A 24,958-nucleotide genomic window follows, 5' to 3' on the forward strand; every position below is an offset into this window, starting at 1 on the left:
AGACCAGCCTGGTCTACATAGCAAGTTCCAGGACTGCCAGAGCTATATAGAGAGAGCTATTTTTTTTTATTTATTTATTATGTATACAATGTTCTGTCTGTATGCCTGCAGGTCAGAAGAGGGCACCAGACCCCATTACAGATGGTTGTGAGCCACCATGTGGTTACTGGGAATTGAACTCAGGACCTTTGGAAGAGCAGGCAATGCTCTTAACCTCTGAGCCATCTCTCCAGCCCGAGAGAGCTATTTAAAAATAAAAATTAATAAATAAATGTAAAGGCGTATCAGTACAGGCTTGAATTTCCAGCATGGGGAGATGGGGACAGAGGGGTCACACTGGTGGTTTCAGTAAGAATGGCCCTCATATGGTCATACATTAGAATGTCTGGTCCCTAGTTGATGGATGTTTGAGTAGGACTAGGAGGTGTGGCCTTTGTTGAAGAAGGTGTGTCACTGGCGATGGGCTTTAAGATTTCAAAAGCCCTTGAGGCGCAGAATGCATACACATACACTGCCACTCTCTGTGATCAGAATGTAGCTCTCAGCCACTTTCTTTTTACAAGAGTTGCCTTGGTCATGGTGTCTCTTCCTAGCAATAGAACAGTGACAAAGACACAGAGAAACACACTGTATTTTAAATAATAATAGTAATTAATGAGTAAGAAAGATTTAAAACTCCATCTTTTTTATTTTTATTTTGTTTTGGTTTTCTTTTTTCTTTTCTTTTTTTTTTTTTTTGGTTTTTCAAGACAGGGTTTCTCTGTGGTTTTGGTGTTTTGGTTTTCTTGAGGCAGGGTCTCACTGTGTAGAACAATAGGGCCTTAAATTCATGGAGATTTTTTTTTCCTGCCTCTGCCTATCTCCTCAGTCCTGGGATTAAAGGCCACCAGCCCAGTCATTTTTTAATTCTTTTACATTAGCATTTATCGTTTGTACAAAATACCAGGTTTCGTCTGACATCTTGTATATGAATGCACTTGGTCACTTTCACAGAACTGAATGCTTTTAAGTAATGAAGGAAACAGAAAAGGGGCTGTGGCCTGGCATTAGTCCATGCTGTACACACAGGCCCCCTCCATACCTGACTCTGAAAAAGCTGAATGAAATCAGTGCCTCACTTTCAACCACTGCATTTATAAAATCCAGCTGGGAGCAGCTCTGCCACCAAGCACTTCCTTGGCATGAGAGAGGCCCTGGGTTTGATCCTTCAAAAGCACAGACAGCAAATGAAGTAAAAATGCTGTGCACAAAAAGCCAGCCCTGAGGCCATGCTGGGAAGTGAGACTAACGCAGACAGAGGAACTGCTGGACATTCTGCGCTCCAGAAATCTTTCCTAAGGAAATATCTGAAATACTGTCAATGAACTGCACAGAAATAGTCCCAGCAAAACTACTGGACAGCCATAAAGACCTCTGACCTACAAACACATACACCTGCACGCGCGCATGCACGTGTGCACACACACACACACCCATTAGAAGAGGAAAAGCCCTTTTACGTTTTCTTTAAAGATGACCGTGTCTTACTGCCCATGGAGATATACTATTTCTTCCTGGTTGCTAAGCAGCCGATCCTGGTATCCGACATCACATCAAATCTGTGTCTAGTCACAGACAGAAAGGGCAAGAACTCAGGCAAAACACATCCACCCAACCGGCAGTGTATCCAGTACAGGGAGTGGCCCAGGCGTAAACACAGCAACTTCAATTCCCAAATCCAACCACACCTACCTCTCACCTGGGGCTTCTGAGATCGGAGTATTCCTCACCCCAGCTGCACATCAGAAGACGCCTCTTTAATTCTGCCCCATTTGCCAATCACTTCACCCTCAATAACCATTTGCATTTCATCCAATTTGCAAACTAATCAGCAATCTGAATCATTCTGCACACTGCTGTCATCAACTGCCAGACAGGTATGCCTTGCTGCTCCAAGCAGCCAACACTGCTTGGCAAACGACAGCATCTGCTAAGGTTTCTTGCTGCGGCAGAGAAGGGGTGGGTCCCTTGCTGGAGCTATAAATCCCAATACTAGTGGCATTTCCTCCCAACTGCAGCATCCCTATATACTCTCCCCTTCAAGCAATCGCCATTCTGGCAACAATAATTCAGAGAATCCTGGCCCAGGGCACTGTCCCCCAGCTCCTCCCGCTTCACCCCAGGAAGAACAGCAGCTGGATCCTGTACCAGCAATACTGCAGTAGCAGCCATTTTTGGTTCAGCTCTGCTGGAGCTCCAGCTGGAAGGCAGGACAGCAAGAAAAGACGCCAAACGACTTTGAAAAGGAAACTACTGAACACTGTGTCTCACAAACACTGCACTCATTCTTCACGTCATTAAAAAGACAGCCCTCCTTTACATCAGATGTACAACTTCCAGCTATCTCCTAGCTGCCAGTGTCCCAGTACCAGTGTGGCAACTATGGTAAAACACAGACAAATCCTACTGATTCAGGAGCAGGACACTCAGCGAGTTGGGCTTCTATTAACTTAGACAACAAGCAGGTTTTCCATGATTGCTTTGGGATGGAGGTTCAGTGGTGGGGATTACACCCAGGAGCCTGTCCACACTAAGCAAGCACTCTAACATTCCCAGCACTTAAAAGCCAAACGGAAAAACAAACAAGTGCTGTGATAAGAAGCAGGACCGGAAGGTAGGAGGAAGCCTTTCTCCTCTTCTCCCTCATTTCCCTGTTGAACCTTCATAAATGTTAAGTCCTCTTTTTGCTCTTAAATCAATGTAACTTAATCTGTTTTACAAATACAGGCCCCTAGAGAGCCAGACGAACTTTATTTCATTTTTCAAAAAAATGTTCGTGTTCCCGATTATAAAAGCAGCACACGAGGGCTGAGGATGCAACTCAGTGGTAGAGCACTCATCTAGCACATGCAAGGACCTGAGTTCAAACCTCAGCACCAGGAAAACAAGTATCACTTATGTAAAAACTACCTACCCTCACTAGATGATCCTAGGAACACTAATATACACAGGACCTTTCCACATTTATAACTTTATTATCTTGTGTGTATATAATGAGTCTGTTAAGCACACATGTCACAGCACTTCTATAAAGGTCAGAGGACAGCTATGTGGAGTCTGTTCTTTCCTTCCACATTTACATGCTTTCTGGGGATGGAACTCAGGTCACAAGCTACTGAACCATCTCGCTGGCTCCTCCAGGCATATTTTAAAAATAAAATTTGAGCCAGGCAGTAGGGACTTATGCCTTTAATTCCAGCACTCAGGAGACAGAGAGGCAAGCAGATCCCTGAGTTCAAGACTCAGACCAAACAATCGAAAAGCGAACTATTTTTCAGTGGTATAGCACTTATCCACCACAAATGAGACCCTGGTGTAATCCCAAGAACTTGAAGAAAAAAAGAAAGAAAAGAAGCAGGGTTGATTTGAAATCAATCAATCTGAAATCAGTTGCAGAATATTAAGGATATCTGAGACTAGAGAATAGGCCCAGCTGTATCAGGCCTTCCCTGCAACCCACCCCCAGCACAGCAAGATGATTAAGTACTAAACATTATTTATATTTAACATAGTAGTAGAGCTCAATTTCTACTGTATCATCTACGGGAACAAAAACTAAAGTCCCCGGCCAGCTGTCTCTCACCTGCCCTGTTAGGGAAAAAGAGACTGGGTGGGTAGGCATTTGCTTTAGTTCCAATGCTAGATATTCATCTATAAACAAGAGTATCTTCAGACAAACGCTCATATCAGAATCTTAAATCACTCATAATTTATGATCCAGGAGGCTGAGGGTGTAGTATCATCGTACATACAAAGCACTGGGTTTGATCCTAAGCACTACACACACACACACACATATATACTGGAGAATCAAGGTTCAAGTTCAAGACCAGCCTAGGCTACACAGTGAGAACCTGTCTCAAAAAGCAAAGGGAAAAACAAAAACCTGCTCCAGCCCTCCATCTGGACAACGCTGAGCCCCATCCCCAGACTGCAGGAATTAAAGTACACAGAAGAGGTTCTGCACACGCAGGTCCGTACCTGACAACTAATCAAGCACCTCTAAGTTGCAGTGAAGCTGAAAGCAACAAGTGCACTGCCAAGCACTGTGAAAGCTGAGGAATGATCTCTAAAGATTAAAAAACAAAACAGAACAAATACTAAACTACTGACCGAAGTGCTAACAAATTTAAATAAGCATTATTAAGTATCAGGTGAAACTGAAATAACGGTGTTCACCTTTAAGACCAGTAATGGGGAGACTAAGGATCCCCAGTTCAAGGCCAGTCTGGGCTATACAAAGAACTCCTGCCTCAAAAAATAAATATAAATACCTGGGGCTGGAGAAGTGGCTTAATGATTAAGAGCAATGGCTGTTTTTCCAGAGGACCCAGTTTCAATTTCTAGCACCCATGTGGAGCCAGGTGGTGGTGGTGCACACCTTTAATCCCAATACTCGGGAGGCAGAAGCAGGCGGATCTCTGTGAGTTCAAGGCCAGACAGCTCTACAAGAGCTAGTTCCAGAACAGGAACTAAAGCTACACAGAGAAACCCTGTCTTGGAAAAACAAGATTAGATAGATAGATAGATAGATAGATAGATAAAAAATAAATAAATAAAATAAAAAAAATGACTAGCACCCATGTGGCAGCTCTCTTCCGGTCTCCTCAAGCACTGCATGCATGTGGCACACAAACATTCCGGTAAATAGACAAACACATAAAATAAAAATAAATAGCCGGACAGCAGTTGTGCACACCATTAATCCCAGCACTCAGGAGGCAGAGGCAGGTGGATCTCTGTGAGTTTGAGGCCAACCTGGGATACAAAGTGAGTTCCAGAACAGCCAAGGAAACAGGAAAAAAATCTGTGTCAAAAAAACAAAAACAGGGCTAGAGAGATGGCTTAGAGGTTAAGAGCACTGCTTGCTCTTCCAAAGGTTCTGAGTTCAATTACCAGCAACCACATGGTGGCTAACAACCATCTGTAATGAGATCTGGTTCCCTCTTCTGGCCCACAGGCAGGCAAACCACTGTATAGTTAATAAATAAATCTTAATAAAAATAAAATAAAATCTCCAAAAAAGTTGTCAGCTAAAAAAAAATAAACAAAAAAGTTGTCAGCTAAATAAGCGTACACACAGTTACATTGATCCCTAAAATGTCCCACTGTTTCCCACTCCTCTCTCAAGTTAATGTTCTAGTTACATTTACATCTTTTCCAAGTCCAGGGGTCATTCTTTACTTCATCCTATGGTCCTCCTGAGACAGCACCGTATGCTACTCCTACACCAAGCAGCGTTCAGCCACTGTCTCAAGAGTCTCATCTCCAGGATTCCTAGATGAAGTCCTGACTCCTTCAGCCTGGGGAAGGCTAGCTCTCTAACTCAGCTGTGGCATCTGCCATTGTAACATGTCCTTCTGGTAGCTAAGGCATTGAGAAGAGACTGAAAAGAGGATTTCCATGACCTACTCCAAACCAAACATTCTAGCTCTTTGCATCCTCAATTCCAACATAAAATGATGCCGGTTGCTGTGGGCAGTCAGACGCTGGCAGATGACTAAGCAGGTGAAACCATGGGTGAGCAGCGGTTTCATTACACTTTGGACAACAGAGAAGCCAGCAAAAGACAGCTGTCATTGTTTACATTGCTGAACACGCTGTCGGGCTTCACAGGCTTGTAAAGCCACCCATTGTAAAGTCAGCATGCCCATTTTCCTTAGTTAAGGGTTCAGAAGCATCAAGTTTAGCAAGTAGCTCCTAAAATGCTGTGAACAATCTCCTTTCCCAAAGGACAATGAACTCATCATTTCTGGAGAGCTGGGGACCACAAAGCAGGTAACTGAACACTCAACAACCAACCTGATCACTAAAGCCTGCTCTAGTCACAGTAACCTGAACAGACACAGGAAAGTGCTTCAGTAACACACAAATAGACGTCAGAGGCATTAAACTACTTAAAATACAAAGAGAGGAAGTGAAAACAAGTGAGATAGGAATTGCTAATCTCTCTGTGACAGTCACTTTCTGTGGCAAAGCACCATGAGCAGTCAGTGAAACTCTGCTTTTGAATGTTCTCTACGCAGTTTCACGTCTAAGAGCCAAAAGCGACCACCTTTAAGGACCCTTGTGTCGTAAGATCTCCCTCTCCAAACCCACTTTTCTAAGTTTTCATTTATAACAGAATGACCGAGAAGTTCCCACTGACATCATACACAATGGTTTACCTACATATTTTCCCCTGTAGTCCAGTTACTAGAGAGAGTGGGGCAAGAGGATCAACTGAGAACCCAAGAGTTCAGGACCAGTACTCCAGACCCCATTTAAAAAAGAAAAAGACAGAGAGCCTGGAAATTAGCCATCAACATGAGGCACGAGACCAGCTGAGTATCAATAGTTCCTCCTGCTTAAAACTGATCATCAGCCTTGCCCAGTGCTAGGAAGGCAAGGGCAGGCAGATCTCTGAGTTCTGAGGCCAACCTGGTCTACACAGGGCTTCCAAACCAGCCAGCGTTATATAGTGAGACCTGTCTCAAGAAAATAAAATATAAAGCCTGATAAATAAGGGTGAGGGACAAAGGGATGAGAGTGCACATTTAGCAGGCAGGATCCTGGCTGCCAGGAAACAAAACTTAACACTGTCCATCAACTGCACATCATTCCACATTAGCATTTAAAGATCTTTTATCCATAAGGAAGCTCAGCAGGAAGACTTCACAGCTGTCCCGACTCACAACAGCTTCCTTATCAGATCACCAGCCACAGCACGGACTCTCAGGACCTTCACCTTTCTTGGTCCTTCCACTGTACTGAAATCATCACAGACTTGTTTTCCAACCCTTTCTGCTCACATGGTTTCTTCTCATTGCAAACCCCTTCAGGTATCTCCACTTACTAAACAAACTGAACGTGCCTTCCACTCACTTCAAGCCCAATATATCCTAAACTAACGAACACAATTAAATTCTACATCTTCCTTTATTCGTTCAATGACAGCAGTCTCAAAAGGTAGTAATAGAGGGCAGGAGAAATGGCTCAGCAGCAAAGAACACTGGATGTTCTTGCAGAGGACCAGGTTCTATTCCACATAGTGGCTCACAACCCATCCTTAAATCCAAGGTCCAGGGGATCCTATGCCCTCTTCCAACCTCTGCATGCATTAGGCATGCATAAGGTACATACGTGGAGACAAAACACTCACACATAAAATAAAATCTAAACAAACCAAAAAAACCTTCCAACTATTGTGGGAGAAAAGCACAGACTGCACAACTAGATAGTCAAAGGGCCTCCTAAACTGCCCCACACATGAAACCTTCAATGCTTTCCACTAGTAGGTCTTCTGACCACAGCAAATTCACCATGGGCCATTTTTTTTTTTAAGATTTATTTATTAAGCATACAATGTACTGCTAGCAAGGAAGGCACCAGGTCTCATTACAGATGGTTGTGAGCCACCATGTGGTTGCTGGGAATTGAACTCGGGACCTCTGGAAGAGCAGCCAGTGCTCTTACTCTCTGAGCCATCTCTCCAGCCCCGATCAGTTAACTTTTTTAAAGCAAATATTTAAATAATTTATTGCCATTTAAGTCACAGACATGCATCTACACACTATGGAAAATATGGATACTTGCTACAGACTACATAGCTGAAGTTGTCCCAAACAACAACTTAAAAAAGAACTGGAGTTCTGAGTACAAACTCAAAGACACAGTTTTCTATACTCAGAGGCTAAAATACAGCATGTACACCTGTGTGTGTATGTGCGTGCCTTAGTACATATTAGCATTCCCAGCTGTGTGTCTAGACCATGGCATCACCAAAAACTGAATGAATACGGTAGGGTGGTGCCGCCACCCAGGACCCACACTTTGTCTCCAGCACCGGCCGCCAGTAAAGACAGGCAGGGTTGTGGGGGCGTGGGAGGCATATACGGCCTGTTCAGGGGAAATACTAGATGAGTCTAAAACTAAAACACTTTTTAGTGCCAGAAAGTAAAAGAAACACTTTCTCAAGAGGGTGACTGGCAGGAAGGACCTGCACAGACCTGCAGGAACGCCTCCCGGCCAAGGCTGGCACAATCTGAGCAGCAAACAATAATAGTAACTGCAGGTTTTCCCTCAGAAGAAAGCACTTGAGCCCATGATATGAACAAATAGCTAAATATGAGAGAAGCTTCCTGGAAGACTGAACAACCAATAGAGAAAGAAACGGCAGAGGAGAGAGTCACAGTCGAGCATCACCAATGTGTATGTGAAGGTAGGACCAGGGATTGGCAGGAAGGCCCTCTGCAGAAGCCAGCTTCGCGCACATCTCTCAATCAACTAAACATCCTCACACTGCAGAGGGATACACCGCACTGCTCTCATGAGAAAACACTAAGAAAGCAAGGGGCATTCTCTACAGTGACTCATCACTAACATTCTGAGTCAAGGACAGGAATACAGGGACAGGGCAGAGGTAGCACAGATGATTAGCATGTGATGCCCAGAGCCCAAACCCCAGCACCTCAACAAAAATAAAAATGGAGCCAGGCGGTGGTGGCTCACACCTTTAATCACAGCACTGAGAGGCAGGGGCACGTGGATCTCTGAGTTCGAGGCCACCCTGGTACAGTGAGTGAATTCCAGGACAGCCAAGGCTACACAGAGAAACCCTGCCTCAAAAATAGCAAAAATATGAAAATGTAAAGAGTACCGACGTTATGAAAGCTAAGACCACTAAGTAAATACAGAAGAGGAAATTAAAGAAAAAGGATTAGGCTGGTGGTGCTGCCCTGTAAATTATAGCTACCTGGGACGCTGAGGCAGGAAGAACACAAGTCCAGGACATTAGCAAAAATTAATCTGAGCCTGACCGAGCTATGTGAGGCCTTATTTTTAAAATGCTGGGTTTGGTGCAAATCACAGCCTAAGGCAGAGAGATTACAAATACAATAGCAAGACCATCTCAAAATAATTTTAATGAACCAGGCATGGCTCACACCATCTCTGGAGTCCCACCACTCTGGAGATGCAGGCAGGCAGGGGGATCAGATCATCTGCGGCTACGGCAAGCTAGAAGCCAGAGATTTTTGTCTCAAAAATTAGTACAAGCCAGATGGTGGTGGCGCCTCTAATCCCAGCACTCAGGAGGCAAAGGCAGGTCAGTCTCTGAGTTCAAGGCCACCTTGGTCTACAGAGCAAGTTCCAGAACAGCCAGGGCTACACAGAGAAACCCTGTCTCAAAAGAAAAAAAAAATAGTAAGAACAACAAAAAAGTGGAAGAGGATCACTGGACAGCAACTCTCCCAGAGGATTTATCGGAAGGTAACATTTGAGGATGGGGAAAGTAGGGGATACCTGCAGGGATGGAGTCACCGGTAAGGAGCAGATGCCGCTAGAAACAGGCTCCCGCTAAGGCTCCTGTAAACAACTCTAACAAGAACCTGCAGGCATGGCCCAGCTAATGAACACGTACTGGTCTCCCAGAGGACACAGTTCAGTGCCCAGCATCATGTCAGGCAGCCCAGATGTCTGTCCACCTGTAACTCCTTGCTCCCTATTCTAGCATCTGCCTATACTTGAATACACACACACAATAATTTTAAAATCAATCTTTAAACAATTATAATGAAACTCTTCAGTTCACCAAAAATTAGACGAGAACCTCAGCAGGTAAAGGCGCTTGCCACCAAGACTGACAACCAGAGTTCAATCCCTAGAACCCTCATCCCGGAAGGAGAAACAACCCCTGCATATTGTCCTGACCCCCACTTTACTACAGCACTCATGCACCCACATACATGTACACCCACAATAAATAAATGTAAATAAAAAGACATAAAAGTAGAGGAGGACTGGATTCAGAGTAGGAAGAGGACAAAAAGAAGCTAGGAGGAAGGTGAAAAACAAAACACATTATATATGTGTATGAAAAAGGCATAAAGAAATCCATTATATGACCCCAGCTAAGACCCTAAGCAATAGTGGAGAGGGGGCCTGAACTGTCCTTCCCCTGTAATTAGACTGAAGACTATTTCAAATGTTATCATCCAGCAACTGATGGAAGCAGATGCAGAGAACCACAGCGGAGCACTGGGCTGAGCTCCCAAAGTCAGTCGGAGAGGGAAGAGTGAGAATATGAGCAAAGAGGTGAAGACCATGATGGGGACACCCACGGAAACAGTTTACCTGGGCTAAATGAAGCCTTCCAATTCTGGCCTGACAGCGAGGAAACGAACATAGAACCAAGCTAGGTACTCTGAATGTGGGTGACAGTTGTATGGCTGGGGCAGAATGTGGGGCCACTGGCAGGAAGACCAGGATTTATCCCTACTGCTTGTTCTGCCTTTCTGGAACCCATTTTCTCTGGAGGGGTACCTTGCTCAGCCTAGATATAGTGGGGAGGTCCTTGGTCCTGCCTCAAAACAATGTGCTAGACTTTGCTGACTCCCCATGAGAAGCCTTACCCTCTCTGGGGAGTGAATAGGGGTGGGACAGGGAGGGAAGGGGAGGGGAAGGTGGAGGGAGCAGGAGGAGTAGGAAATGGATTTGGCACGTATAATAAGAAAAGATAGTTTTAAAAAAATAAATTAAAATAAAAAAAGGTCAAAAAAAGAAATCCATTATATATAACTAACATGCTATTAAAATGGAGGAATTTTTTTTTAAAACAAGATTAAAATAGCTCAATGGCAAACAAGTGTAAGGCACTGGGTTTGATCCCAGCAACAGAGAAGGAAGACAGAGAAAAATCAAAAGAAGGAGGATGATTCTGGAAAAGAAAACATTAAAAACAAATCAGGTAAGCCGGGCGGTGGTGGCGCAAGCCTTTAATCCCAGCACTCGGGAGGCAGAGGCAGGCGGATCTCTGTGAGTTCGAGACCAGCCTGGTCTACAAGAGCTAGTTCCAGGACAGGCTCCAAAACCACAGAGAAACCCTGTCTCGAAAAACCAAAAAAAAAAAAAAAAAAAAAAAAACCAAATCAGGTAAAAAACAGGTGAGTTCTGCATCTTACTAGGTAGTACTGTGTGAGTGTCTCACTTTCTCCTTTTTTAAATTTTATCTTTTAATTTTTATTTTTTCCAGAGAAAACACAGGGTCTCTCTATATAGTCTTGGCTGTCCTGGAACTCACTCTGTAGACCAAGCTGGTCTCATACTCTGCCTGCCTCTGCCTCCCAAGTGCTGGAATTAAAGGTGTGCACTACCACCTGGCTAATTTCTTCTTCTTACTAATCATGCCAAGGTTATAAGAGATGCTAATAACAAAGTGGGTACAGGATCTCCTTCAACAACTTTCCTGCAATTTAAAAGCTAGTTTCTACCTAGACAGATAGCTCAGCAAGAAAAGCATTTGTCAAGTAAATATGAGAACGTGAGTTCAAATCCTCAGAACCCACACAATGGCCCCAGTGCTCCTACAGGGAAAGGGCAGAAACAGGAGAATCCTACATCATTCATGGGCCGGCCAGCCTGATGTTCACAGCCAGAAATGAAGTTCCTGTCTCAAACCACCTGAAAGGCAACAGCCCAAGGCTGTCTTCCAGACTCCAAAAAATAAATCAATCAATAAATAAAACTAGCTTAGTAGCTCTTCTTAAACAGGGGTGTTGACAAGAATTTGCTCCTATTTAAGTTTACGTGTTAATGTCACAGACCTTCGCAACTTGAAAAAATTAAATGAAATACAAATTACTGGACAAAGGGCTACCTCACAAAGCATTTCAGCAATACACCTAGAAATAACACGAAGCCTTCCAGCTCTAAATTCTAAAACAGATACTAGGTGGGGTAACCATATGACTTGCCATCCAAATCAAGAGAGTAACAGAAAAGGGGGCTACCCAATTAGATAACTGTCAGTGTTGCACAAGCTCTCAAATCACTAAGTTCACAAAAAAGAAATGCTCAGGCAAGTGACCCTCTCCTTGCTAAGTCTCTTAAAAGCAAAGGGAAGATGGGAGCTGAAAGCTAAATCCAAAAACCCCCAAATTCCCTTCCAACTTAAAAAAAAAATGAAAAGCTGGAGAGATACTCAGAGGTTAAGAGCACTGCTGCTCTTGCAGAGGACCTGGGTTCAAGTCCCAGCAACCACAGGGGTGGCTCACAACCATGCTAACTCTAGGACCAGGGGACCTGACACCCTCTTCTGCCCTCTATGGGCACCAGGCACGAATATGGTACAGACAAAAAAAACATACACAGAATAAATTAAAAAGAAAAAAAAAACAGCTCATGGAAAGACTCTTCAAACTTTATTCTTCACTTTTTTGTTTCGTTTTTTTCAAGACAGGGTTTCTCTGTATAGCCTCACACACAGAGACCCACCGCCTCTGAGTGCTGGGATTTGAAGGTGTGCACCACCATGTCTGGTGTTTACTTGATGCTGTTAAATTTACTCAAACACATATTTTTAAATTTTCTAAATACTGAACTAAAGTACACTTAGATGTCTGGACAGTTATGATTTTTTAAAAAATATATTTTCTTATTACTTGGATGTGTGTATATATAAGGCACGTGTGTGTAGGTGCTCAGAGGCCAGAGAGGGTGTAGGATCCACTGGAGCTGGAATTATATGCAGCCATGAGCCACACAACTTGAGGACCCTCTTAACCACTGAGCTACCTCTCAAGACCCCCTTCGTAATTTTTTTTTTTAAAGTCAAGAACGGAATCACTGATTGTCCACACCAACACTCAGCTTTTAATGTTGCCTAAGATGAAAGCACACTCAGACACATCATGAAGGGTCTATACTAAGGTCAAGTGCTCATGTCAGCTTCAGAAACAGAAGTTACCTCAGGAAGTTGAACTGGTTCCAAATTCTACTTCTGAAAGATTGACAATTTTAATATTGAGAGTACTGGCTGCCTCAATAAGCCTCAAGAATTCAAAAATTTAGTCGCTAGATACTTGATGGCATTAAAATTCTGCAGAGGCTAATGAAGATCCACTTCTGCATATTTATCAGGGAGACTTACTAAAAAGTAGATACAACCTTACTGCTCTAATATTTAGAATTCAAGTCATGGAAAAGGTTTTGTTTTTGTAGGGAAATTTTCTGGCTAAAATTAATAAAGCCCCTGTTTTATTAAACTCATGTGGTTATTAAAATCCCTCTCTTCCTTTTCTGAGGAAGCATCTACCATGCAGCACTGACTGATGTGCAGCTTTGTGTAGAGCAGCCCAGCCTTGAACTCATGACACTCACCTGCCTCTGCTTCCTGAGTGCGCACACAACATTAAACGTGAAAAGGCTGAATGGGAGACTTTGTCAAGTCCTTGTATTTGATGGAAGCCTTACATTCTGAATGGGAATAAAAACTAAAGACTCGGGCTGGAGAGATGATTCAGAGGTTAAGAGAACTGACTGCTGTTTCGGAGGTCCTGAGTTCAATTCCCAGCAACCACATGATGGCTCACACCCATCTATAATGAGATCTGGTGCCCAGAACACTGTATACATAATAAATTTAAAAAAAAAAACAAAACTGGTTGGAGAGATGGCTCAGTGGTTAAGAGCACTGTCTGTCTGCTCTTCCAGAGGTCCTGAGTTCAATTCCCAGCAACCACATGGTGGCTCACAACCATCTGTAAAGAGATCTGGCGCCCTCCTCTGGCGTGTGGGTATAAATGGAGGCAGAAAGTTGTATACATAATAAATAAATCTTTAAAAAAATAATAAAATGTGTTTATAAGAAAAAAAAACAAAACTAAAGACTCAAGGGGGCTGGAAAGATGACTCTGCAGTTAAAAGCACTTGTTTCTTGTTCTTCCAGGGAACCCAAGTTCTGTCCCTGGCAGTCAGTGGGCTTCCAACTACCTCTAACTCTGCTCCTAACTTCTTCAGACTCATTCCGAGCCCCTCAGAATCTAGATTCATTTTCTCAAGCATTCCACTACCAGAATCAGGAGCTCCCAGCACTCGGGTGGGGGACCCTTAGGACCCAGTTTCTGCTGTGCTTGTTTCATAGTGGATAAATAAGAGTCCCTACTCTTAACTCATTTCCTCTGCATATCCAGACCCTTTTCTCTTTACACTCATCTTTGCATTCAAGCTGTTTGCTTTCTGTTGGTGGCAGTGAAAATGTTTTTCCGAGACGATGTCTCGTGTCGCCCAGACAGGCTGTAGCCACGGATCACTTTCAACTTCCAGTCCTCCTGTGTCCACCTCCCATACTCAGCTTGCAAATTTATTTTCTATTCTTAGAAATTATTTACTGTGTGTGTATATGTACATGCATTTGCACAAGACAAAGAAGATGAAAAGACAGCTTATGGAAGTCAGTTCTCCACCCATGGTTCCTGGGCCCAAACTCCGGAGGTCGGATTTGGCAGCAAGCAATGATAATCTGGCCAGTCCTCAGGTTTCTTATCAACTATCTTCCAGGGCCCTGCAAAGCCTAGTAAAAAGACAAACGGCGCCTCACCCTTCCTCACAGGATTCTGCCTATCCTCAAGGATTTAGACTGCTGGTTAATTTTCTATCTCTACCTAGTTTTGCTGTCATTTCTAACTTCTCTTTGTCCCCCCTCAGCCCTGCTACCTAACCCACTAAATCCCTCCTCTCGCAACTCACTCATCACAGAAACACTTCCTGAAACCAAGTTATGATCTCTATGAGTTTGAGGCCAGTCTGGTCTACAGAGTGAATTTCAGGACAGCCAGGACTACACAGAGAAATCCTGTCTCAAAAAACCAAAAAGAAGAAGAAAAAAATCTAAAACTATAGACAGACATTCTGACTGTATTTTCCAAAAACTAACAGAGTTTAAGTCTAATACAATTCAAATCCATACAGACCCGGTAGCTCAGCTCAGCAGCTAAGCATATGATTAGCTTACTTGTGTACTGACAGGATACGCAACCCGGAAACAAGTACATTAATAAAACACAAGGGTACATTAATAAAACACAAGAGCCCAGGAAAGTTCAGTGGCCATACTCTACAAAACCCCCAGGCGTGGTGACATACACATGAATCCAGCACTAAAGGCTAAAGCAGAAGCCGACCCTGTCCAAAACCAAAAACCAAACCCCTTCCGAATCTTAATCTTCTAAGGTTGACAGGAAATGTTTCCGAGCCAAAGTCTAACGTCACAGGGGTGGAGGTCTTATGAGACACACGTGTATTTTTTACTTCTGTTTTTTAAATTTTCTGCTAAAGCCGGGCACAGTGACAGTGCCTTTCATCCCAGCACTAGGGAGGCAGAGGCAGCAAATACCTAAGCTTGGTCTACATAGTAAACTTCTAATGTTACTTTGTATGATAAACCGTTTTTAATCTACAGATGTTGCTTCTGTGGCCTCTGCATGACACCCTAGTCCCCATCCCCATAATCTAAACCTCAAACCCAAACTAGCCACTTCAGATTTGTAAACTGGGCCAGCACTAGTCCATCTCACAGGAAATCACACCAGATTGTCAATTTCATCATGGATCAGGATGAAACAATTTCAAGGCAACCCGGAATGCTGAAAGTGAGTTAAGATGCCATGCACCGTACCCCTAAAACCAAGCACTATTTATTCTAAGTCCTGGCAAGCCCACGGTGAACAGGATAGGCACTTGCACCCTATCAACAAACACTAATATCTTAGGAGTCAGGAAACACAAAGTGGGCTCAGCACACACCAAGAAGCTGTAGCTAATAAAGGTCACAAACTGACAAGTTTCAAATGCACTTAAAATAGACTCAACTATCTCCAGTTTCAGCTGAGGCACCAAGAGAGTGAAAGGCTCCTCCTGGTTGGCACAAATCCAAAGCACTGCAAGTCATCTGAGAATCCTGAAGTCGCATGGGACTCTGCGGCATGTCATCCGTTGCAATCTCAGCTGTGCTTTGGCACTGCTGAAGTAATCTGCCTGCCCAACAATCAGGAAACCGTTTCTTACTGTAGTAGCTCAAAACACTATCCCTAAAGAAAAACAGCTCTCCTCACCAGAGTTTACTCCAGAACCCACTTCCGCTCGGACCTCATAATAAACTAACTATCCTCACCCAGAGTGACCCAGTCACTGACCATAATAACCTTATTTTATGCTCTCAACCAACTTTATACAGTCTAGAGCATGACATGTCACAGAGACATTTCAGTCTCTGGCTAAATCTAGTAGGAAGCCTTATACGAGCAAGCTATCTTCACTGGGTCCATATTAGCATCCTTGGAGGACCAATAAATTGCCACAAAAACATGGGTCCACCAGACCCACAAAGATAGCATTAATTGGTCCAAATAAGTCCTGCCCTATACTTGGAATAGCAAAACACACCTGCAAGCCATCTTCAAAATCCCAAGCCCTTGTAATTCAAGGTCACTAATCCCTTCACTTCAGAGAAAAGGAAGAGATAATGCCAATACAACAGCTCTAAAGACAGAAGAATCATAAGTTCAAGGTCATCTTCAGTGATATAGAGTTTAAGACCAGCCTGCCCTACATAAGAACCAGTCTCATAATTAAATAAATTAGTAAGAGCAAACACAAACCCTCCAATTCAAACACAGCACTTCTGAATATATCAAGCTCAATCTTGTATTTTAAGGTTGACAGAGATTATTTCAAAATTAAAGTATAGTATCAGAAGGGCAATGATCTTTTTTAAAGATATGGTTATTTTAGATTTCTCTTATTATTTTATGTGTTCTGTGAGCCGTGTGTGCACGCTTGTGTCTGTGGGGGAGGGGGTGCCTGTGGAGATGTCAGAAGAGGGCATGAGAGCCCCTAGAACTGAAGTTGCAGACAGTTGTGAGCCATCAAATGTGTATTTGGAATACAACCGGGTCCTCTGCAACAGCCAGGACTCTTAATCAAAACCAGTGCTCTAGCCCCAAAAAGTCAATGGTCTTATGGGATAAAACGGGAGGACGGCACTGAAGGGCAGGTGAAGCACAAATGCTCAGACCATCATGTAGGAGACACTTTGAATCTAGAGCAATTACATTTTCAATAGTACTTCCTCTCATTCCCCACACTGGGGAGAGGCAGACAGAAAAGCAACATGACTATAATCTACTAACATTCTTTACAGCAGTCACAGAACTGAGGAAAGCCAGCTGGTGGGCAGGCAGCTCTAGGAAGCTGGATCAATTCTAAATCATGGGTCTAACCTGCTCAGACATCAGCTCCGCCCAGGAAGCTCTAACTCTGCTGTCTGCGGAAAAGATGCACAGCAGAGTCAACCCTAAGCCCGACCTCAAGAGTGCCCTCTCTATTGGCCGGCTGGGACCAATCTCTCAGGGCAAGGTAACCACAACCCTAGGTCTAGCCCCAGTCTGGAACACAGTAGGTGATAAACGAGTAAATTCATAAACTCAAGAGAAACAGGCAAATGTAGTCATTCTCGCTATCACATGGGAAACACCGTTCTTAATTTTTTTTCAAAGAACGTCCCTGTCAAGATTTATCGGAAACGTCAATGTAAAACATCAACCTATTAGTGCTGAGGTGGCCCACACTCAGTCTGACCAACACCCACCCCTGTCACCAGTCAACCCACTGAAGGTGAATGCAGCAGCTGCTCTGTGACACAGGTACCTGGAAAGAGTTCCTCTCCAATCCCATTTTGCACTGTCTCCCTTCCTCCCTCCTATGAGGATCTGCCTTCAAAAGTTTGTTCCGTTTGGCTTGGTTTGAGACAGGGTCTCACTGTATAGCCCTGGCTGGTCTCTAACTCAGAGATCTCCCTGCCTCTGTCTCCAAGCATTCAAGATTTGACACTTGCTTAATGGAGGGGCTTAGGAATGGAGACTTGTTGGACGCCGTGGCAGCCTCAGCATTCCAGTTACTAGCTATAATGGAATTTTGCTGGAGGCCTTGCTGACTCCTGAACAAACAGAAACATGAGCTCAATCCAACAGAGGGCCCCTATGCTGTCAGGCTCCGTGAGAGAAGACAGCACACTTGTCTAGCAGTATGTGGCTGTGAACTAATTAAAACCCTGTACAGTGTGGCTGTGTTCTAGATTACTCCACATGGCTTTTCTCAAATACAGGGGAAAAATGGATTCTTCCTCCCAGGCCCTATATGCAGGCTACTCGCCCAGCTGAGGAAGAGAGGTACCATGGGCTTAGCCTTGGTCACTAGTCTGCCCACACACTACCTTTCACGAGCATAGGAAATGTAACTAACTTTCCTGAACATCAATCAGTACCCTGTCTGTAAAACAGACAACACCTACCTTATTAGACGTCCTGGAAAAATTAAATAGACTCCTGCATGTATGACTTCTAGAGCAGTGGGTATTATCCAAATCTAGTTATCAGAGAGGCAAAAGAAAGACATTACAAGCTTCACCCAGTAAAGACCAGCTTAAAATCAATGGGAGGAAAATTTAAAAACAAAACAAAACATAAAAAAAAAGAAGAGCAACAAGAATATTGCAAAGACAGCAAGAACACTTATGACAAAGGAGCTAGAGACAGAAGTCATATTCTGGTTGACACAGGTCTCTACCTATTTCTGTTCCTGGGAAGAGCTACTGTATCGTTTTTGCTTGTTTTTAAGACAGGGTTCTCTGTGGAGCTCTGGCTGTCCTGGAGCTTGCTCTGTAGTGCAGGCTGGCCTCAAACTCACAAGAGATCCACCTGCCTCTGTCCTGAGTGCGGGGACAAAAGGTGTGCACCACCCCAGAACAGCATAATCAGCAAATGTCTTTTTTTTTTTTAAGATGACTTACTTATTTTTATTTCCTGTGCATTGGTATTTTGCCTGCATGTGTATGTGTGTGAAGGTGTTGGACCCCCTGGAACTAGAGTTACAAGCAGTTGTAAGTTGCTATGTGAGTGCTAGAAACTGAACCCAGGTCCTTTGGAAGAGCAGATTGTGCTCCTAACTACCAAGACATCTCTCCAGCCCCTCTGCCTTATTTTAACTGGCTGCCCCAAAACAGTAAGAAGACTCCCCCAAGAGTTTCAGCAGCCCTGAGAGAAATCATACCCTGAAGTCCACTATGCACAAGGAATACTGTATTGCTAACATATGGGCACCTAACTCAAGTTCATTTATCTAAGATTTTCTGAAAGGTAGGCAGGCAGTTTCAATCTAAAGAGCTAGGATTTTTTATTTTTTTATTTACTTATTTATATTTTGTTTTTTTGAGACAGGGTTTCTCTGTGTAGCTTTGGAGCCTGTCCTGAAACTTGCTCTGTAGACCAGGCTGGCCTCAAATTCACAGAAATCCGCCTGCCTCTGCCTCCCGAGGGCTGGGATTAAAGGCATGCACCCGGCTAAGAGCTGGGATTTAATGGGAGACCCAGTAAGCCCCTAAAGAAATTCTGTGCAAAGACAAATTTTGATGAAAATGGTAGTTACTCTGTCAGCCAGAAAAAGGATGAACACTGTCAAGATTCTCAACAGAGCAGTCTCAACCTCAACAGAGAGCTGAGCATACCTCAAGACAAATATTCCCATATCCTCCTTGCTTTTAGTACTTTTCCTGTCAGGCAGGTTTTTCACTGTCCTGCCCTGCCATCCACTGACTCTCTGCAGTCTATGTGGCCATTTCTCCTTCACCTGGCCTCAAGATCCTGCTGTGCAAAACTGCGCCTGCTTAGAAATAGCTTCTCGTTTACATTCAGAGCCTTTGTTTTCAACACTTCCCTTCATTTCAACCACACTTGAACACTCAGAACAAATGAAAGACACCTGGCCATGCATCGCCTCCCCCCCTTTTTTAAATAAACTGCTTGAGCTAATTAATATGAAGCAAGCAATTGTACCCATATGTTTTGAGAAAATGGAGATCTACTCAAGCCACGGAAAGAGCAACTCCAGCTCCAGGGCTTCACTGGCACCAACTCACTGCACGACGGCGCTTGACCAACCCAAATTCCCACATTCCCTCTAGTTCCAAAAGCAGAATTGCTCTACTTCGATCTATTTCCGACCTCCTCCATTACCAGATGACAACATTTTACCACTGATGTGTTCTGAGATGCCTGTAGCCTATGCTTCATTTACTATCTAGATAAATGCTTACAATTTAGCAACGTAATCTTGCCAGGTGAAAGGCAGGAATGGTAGAATACATCAAGTCTAAAATGCCAACTGCCATACACGAGACAAAATATGACCCCAAAACAACATGGCTGAAGCCAATATTGCCACAAAGAATTTAAAATCATCTCCTCTGAAAAGGCCACCTTAAACCCACTCATCCTTAACAGCTGCAGTTTCTACTTTATAGAAAAGATAAAAATTTAACTTGAAGCACCAATCACTACTGCAGCTCTGAGGTTTTCCAGTCCTTCAACTGTGAAGTGCACAGAAAAAAGGCACACTTGGGATACTCAAGTCACCCTGATTTGTATCCGAAGAAGCCACCAACTTTACCGAGGGCTGCCTGTCACATACAGCACTGTGACTCCCTACTTGCTATTCTGTACGTCACAAGCGCACACTACTCACGTCCTCTGGTTTAACTCCCTAAAAGAACAGGTAATGAGTAACTCTCTTGAGACAGAAACCTACAAGCACAGACCATCAGGACAACAACCCTAAAATTAAGAAGGAATTTGAACTAAGCATGAAGGGAAGCTAAGCAGACCAAAGCGACCCAATTCTACACTGAAGCAGGCTAAACAGCCAACCTGCTCCTTCCCAGGCCAGCAGCTGCGCATGTGGGTCAGAAGTAACTGGGTTTTCCATGAAACACTAAACATTCTCAACAGTGAGCGCTCGCAGGGTCAAAACATTATGAAATCAGTACACACAGCACACTGGAGCATTGAAAGATGTGGACTAACAACACTTGGAGAACACAGAAAGGACACTTGACAGAAAACAATGACCTGAGGTGACCCAAGAAAGGAAGTGTTTTTCCCCTTCTCAAAGAAATCAATACAGACAAGAATCAAACTAGACTAAGACGATCTGCAGCCCTTGCTGCCAGGACTTACTAGCTCAAACACCACTACTGCGTGTAAAGTCAAATACAGGGTAACTAATGCAAAGACCACAGCACAGTAGACATTCAATAATCATTTGTTGATTTTCACCAAGTACAAGGGACTTAGGGAGGAGGGGCGAATGATGAAATGTTATTCTCAGGTAGCTAACAAACACCTTCCTTGCCTGGCGGTGGTGGCACACACTTTTTAATTCCAGCACTCAGGGGTCGGCGGCAGGAGAATCTCTTTAGTTCGAAGCCAGCCAGGTCTAAGCCAGGGCTACACAGAAAAAGCCCGTCTTGAAAAAAACCAAAAAACAAAAAAAGAAAAGAGGGGCTGGAGAAATGGTTCAGTGGTTAAGAGCACTGACTGCTCTTCCAGAGGACCGGGGTTCAATTCCCAGCACCCACATGGCAGCTCACAACTGTCTGAAGATCCAGTTGCAGAGGATCTGACACCTTCACACCAATGCACATAAAATAAAGTTAAATAAACCATAAAAAAATTAAAAAGAAGAAAAAAGAAAAGAAACGCCTCCTTGCTGAAGCTCCGTGGGAGCTGTAAATTCGACATTTCAGTCGGACTAAAACACCTGGTCGCCAAGACTTTTCAATCAAAGCTATCCCGACTTTGACATCATGAAATTAAGACACGCTGGAAACTAGACTCTTTCTGGGGAGCCCTGGTACCCTCCAGATATTAGAGGCACACTCACTAAAGCCCTTAGGGAAAAATGTTCAGCATAACATCAGTCTTGGAAGAAGTGACACTTCTGGGGGTGCTGGGTAATGTGAGTTAACTTCCTCTTCCTTTAAAAAGGTCAAAGAAAGGGAAGAGTCCACTGTAACATTTCCTCCTTAGCCGGTTCCACCACAAACCACAACACAACTCTAATTGCTTAAAATAAAAAAATAAAAAAGCATTAGCCAGAGGGAGTGCTTTCTGTACACTTGTACGATATGGCAGAAGACCCAACTTACCTCGGGAACGAGCTGATTCGTTTCGAACAGGAAATTTACCAATAAAGTTTACCGTAGATTCTAAATAATAGAAAGGCCACCGAGCGAGTGCCGCTGACGGCAGGGCCTCCCGACAATCAGAAAAGCCTTGCCTGCAGGGCTGGTCCCAGGCACCAGCAAATTCTGCCCAATAAAGGGGAGGGGGCCTTCGAGGGCAGAGCTCCCCCAGATCCTCGAGAGCTGCAGAGGCATGGACCGGGGGAAGCTAGTGCTCACGGTACCGCAGAGGGTCCCGGGGTCCCAGCAATGCGGCCACCGGTGCACCCCAAAAAGCTCGGGCCAAGCCCCGTCCCTTCCCTTACTGGACAGTGGTGGCAGGCAAGGAGGTTCCCACCAAGGGTCGCTCTGGACCGCTGGAAGGCGAAAAGGATACTGTTGGGGCGCCGGGGTCTGGAGGGCCCTGATGTTAGGGTGAGGAGGGGCCGCCGCCGCCGCTGCCGCTGCCGCCGCTGCCGCCGGGTGAGGAGGCGGTACCGCCGCCGCTGCCGCCGCCGCTCCGGTACCGGGTCCGGTTCCTGCTGCAGCCGCTGAGCCTGATTTCAGAGCCGGTTTCTGCGGTAAACTCATGGCAAAGCGAAGCCACCAACCCCCCCAGAGCGGGACCGGGCGCGCCGGGGTGCAGGGGCCGGGGGCAGCGGAGGGGCGGGATGGGGGCAGACCCGGGGAGGCGGCGGGAGCGGGGGGCCGGGGGGAGGCTGGGAGGAGGAGGAGGAGGGGGCCGGGACCGGTCACACACGCCCTCCGCCGCCGCCGCCGCCTCCGCCGCCGCCGCCGCCGGCAGCAGCAGCCGCCCCGCGGGCCAGCACCACCGGCTGCCGGTCTCCGTGACAACGCGACCCCGGGGAGGGGGGGGCCGGACCCGGCGGGGGCAGGAGGCGGAGAGACCGGACCTTTCACGGCAATATCCTCATGGGCCGGCGGCGGGGGGTGTCTGTCCCCCTCCCCGGGGGAAGCGGCGCCCTTCTCGGTAGCGGGGCTCGGGCGATGCGGACGGATTTTCTTCACTCAACGAGCAGAGCATCCAACATGGCGCTGCGGCCGCCTCCAGCAGTCCGGCAGGACGGCCGCTCGGAGCTTTTCGGCCCTTTTCGGAAGGGCTCGGCGGACCGAGGGTGGAAAGTTCCTTCGGCTCTTTCCGGAGACGGCGAACGGCCGGGGTTCTTCGGGAGCGCTCGGGAGCGTCTTCGGCCGCCGTTCGGGAGAGCTGCTGGAGCTGACTCTATTTCTCGCGAAAGATCGGTGATCCGTGGCTGCTGAGGCTCTCCGCGGCACGGTATCGGGCGGAGGGATAGACCAAAGGAGAGGTTTGTAGGGCGAGAGCCCTCCCCTGCGGCCCAGCCTCGAAGAACAATAGTAACGGCAGCCGAGGCCAAGGTCCGCCGAGACCTACCAGCAAGCGTCGAGAGGCGCCGGAGCGAGAAACCGAGTCGCTATAGAGAGAACGGCTAAGCCGGAGCACAAGGCGACTGATAGGAACCCGCCTGCCGCAGGGACTTATTAACATAACAGATGCCACTCGCCGGCACTTGACGTCGCAAGTCACGGGCATTATGTCGACACGTCGTCCTCGGATGCTCTTCAGTGCGAAATGGAAAGAAGAGTCCCATTTGCGGAGGAGGCCCAAAGAAGAAAAGTGACTTCCTTAAGGTCACCCTGCTGGGATTGAATGAAGCGAGCCCGAAATCTGGATTCCACCTTCTCTGGGACAAACCTTGCCTTCCAGGATGCCAACGGACCTGCCTTTCCAGCAACTTTAACCCAGGGCTCTGTAGGGTTTTCCCAAAACCTTCCCAAGACTGTAGTCGGCTCCCCATCATCCTTTGCTGGGATGACACTTGTTGATAAGGTCTCCACCTCCCATTCCCATCCACACTTTGCACACCACACCTGCACCCCTCAGTAGGAGCCTTGTCCCCAGCACACAGTAACATTAACTGACAAGGAGTCACAGGCATCTCCGAACTGTGAAGACAGAGTATTTCATTAGCTCATACAGTCCCAAGAAATAGGTAATCCCATTCTTACTAATGAAGAGTCTGAGCACCAAAAAGCCTAACTATCATCCGAGAGAGAGAGAAAGAGAGAGAGAGAAAGAGAGAGAGAGAAACTTGAGGCTCAAAACTGACAGTTTGACAAGGCCACGTGATCACCAATGCCTTGAACAGAGGAAATTAGTGGATGTGAGGACATACTTCAGTAATAAAGAATGCTTGTCTTGCAAACATGAGGACCCAAGTTCAGTCCCCAGAATTTACCCAGAAAGTCTAGCAGGATGACCTACCTGTGTTTACAATCCCAGCACTGAGGAAGTGGTGACCAGCAGGTCCCTCATGCTCACTGGCCATCCAGCTGACTCTGTCTGGTGAGTTCTAGGCCAGGAGAGACCCTGTGTCAAAAATAAAAAGGTGGGGGCTGGAAAGAAAGATGGCTCAGTGGTTAAGAGCACGGACTGCTCTTCCAGAGGATCCCAATCCCATTCCCAGCACCCACATGGCAGCTCATTCCAAGATCTGACACCCTCACACAGACATATGCAGGCAAAATAGCAATGCAAATGAAATAAAAGTAAATAAATTGTAGATAAATAAATAAAAAGGTGGCCTCCACACACATGAACACACATAAGATTGTGTCCAGGGCAGTGCTAGCAAATGCCTTTAATCCCAGCCTTGGGGGTAGGGTCGCAGAGGCAGGTGGATCTCTTGAGTTCGAGGCCAGCCTGGTCTACCAAGTGAGTTTCTCCAGGATGGCTAGGGTTACACAGATAAACACACTCTCTCTCTCTCTCTCAAAAAAAAAAAAAAAAAAAGATTGTCTTCTAATTCCTACTACTGTGGTGGGTTTGGGCCAGGATATAGGTTAATATTTCTAGGGTTTTTTTGTTAGCTTACTTGTTTTTTGAGAAAGGGTCTCAAGGGCTGGAGAGATGGCTCAGTGGTTAAGAGCATTGCCTGCTCTTCCAAGGGTCCTGAGTTCAATTCCCAGCAACCACATGGTGGCTCACAACCATCTGTAAAGACGTCTGGCGCCCTCAACTGGCCTTCAGGCATACAGACAGAATATTGTATACATAATAAATAAATA

The 24,958-nt window shown here is 45.4% G+C and overlaps 1 protein-coding gene across 20 annotated transcripts in view; it reads right to left on the bottom strand.

Moving 5' to 3' along the window:
- Eif4g3 (eukaryotic translation initiation factor 4 gamma 3) overlaps positions 1 to 22,912 on the bottom strand; it is a 230,594-nt gene extending 207,682 nt beyond the window's left edge. For 19 of the 20 annotated variants that reach the window (XM_041652793.1, XM_041652792.1, XM_041652786.1 and 16 more), the window contains exon 1: positions 22,248 to 22,912. In XM_041652793.1, the coding sequence (XP_041508727.1) occupies positions 22,248 to 22,441 (194 nt within the window). In that variant the 5' untranslated portion in view covers positions 22,442 to 22,912. The remainder of the gene's footprint in view (positions 1 to 22,247) is intronic. The other variant, XM_041652794.1, reaches the window with a different exon arrangement.
- Between the last annotated feature and the right edge of the window lie 2,046 nt (positions 22,913 to 24,958).

This window comes from Microtus oregoni, unplaced genomic scaffold, assembly GCF_018167655.1.
Source record: "Microtus oregoni isolate MIOR12 unplaced genomic scaffold, Mior012 000005F_ref0000423, whole genome shotgun sequence".
Lineage (NCBI taxonomy): Eukaryota > Metazoa > Chordata > Mammalia > Rodentia > Cricetidae > Microtus > Microtus oregoni.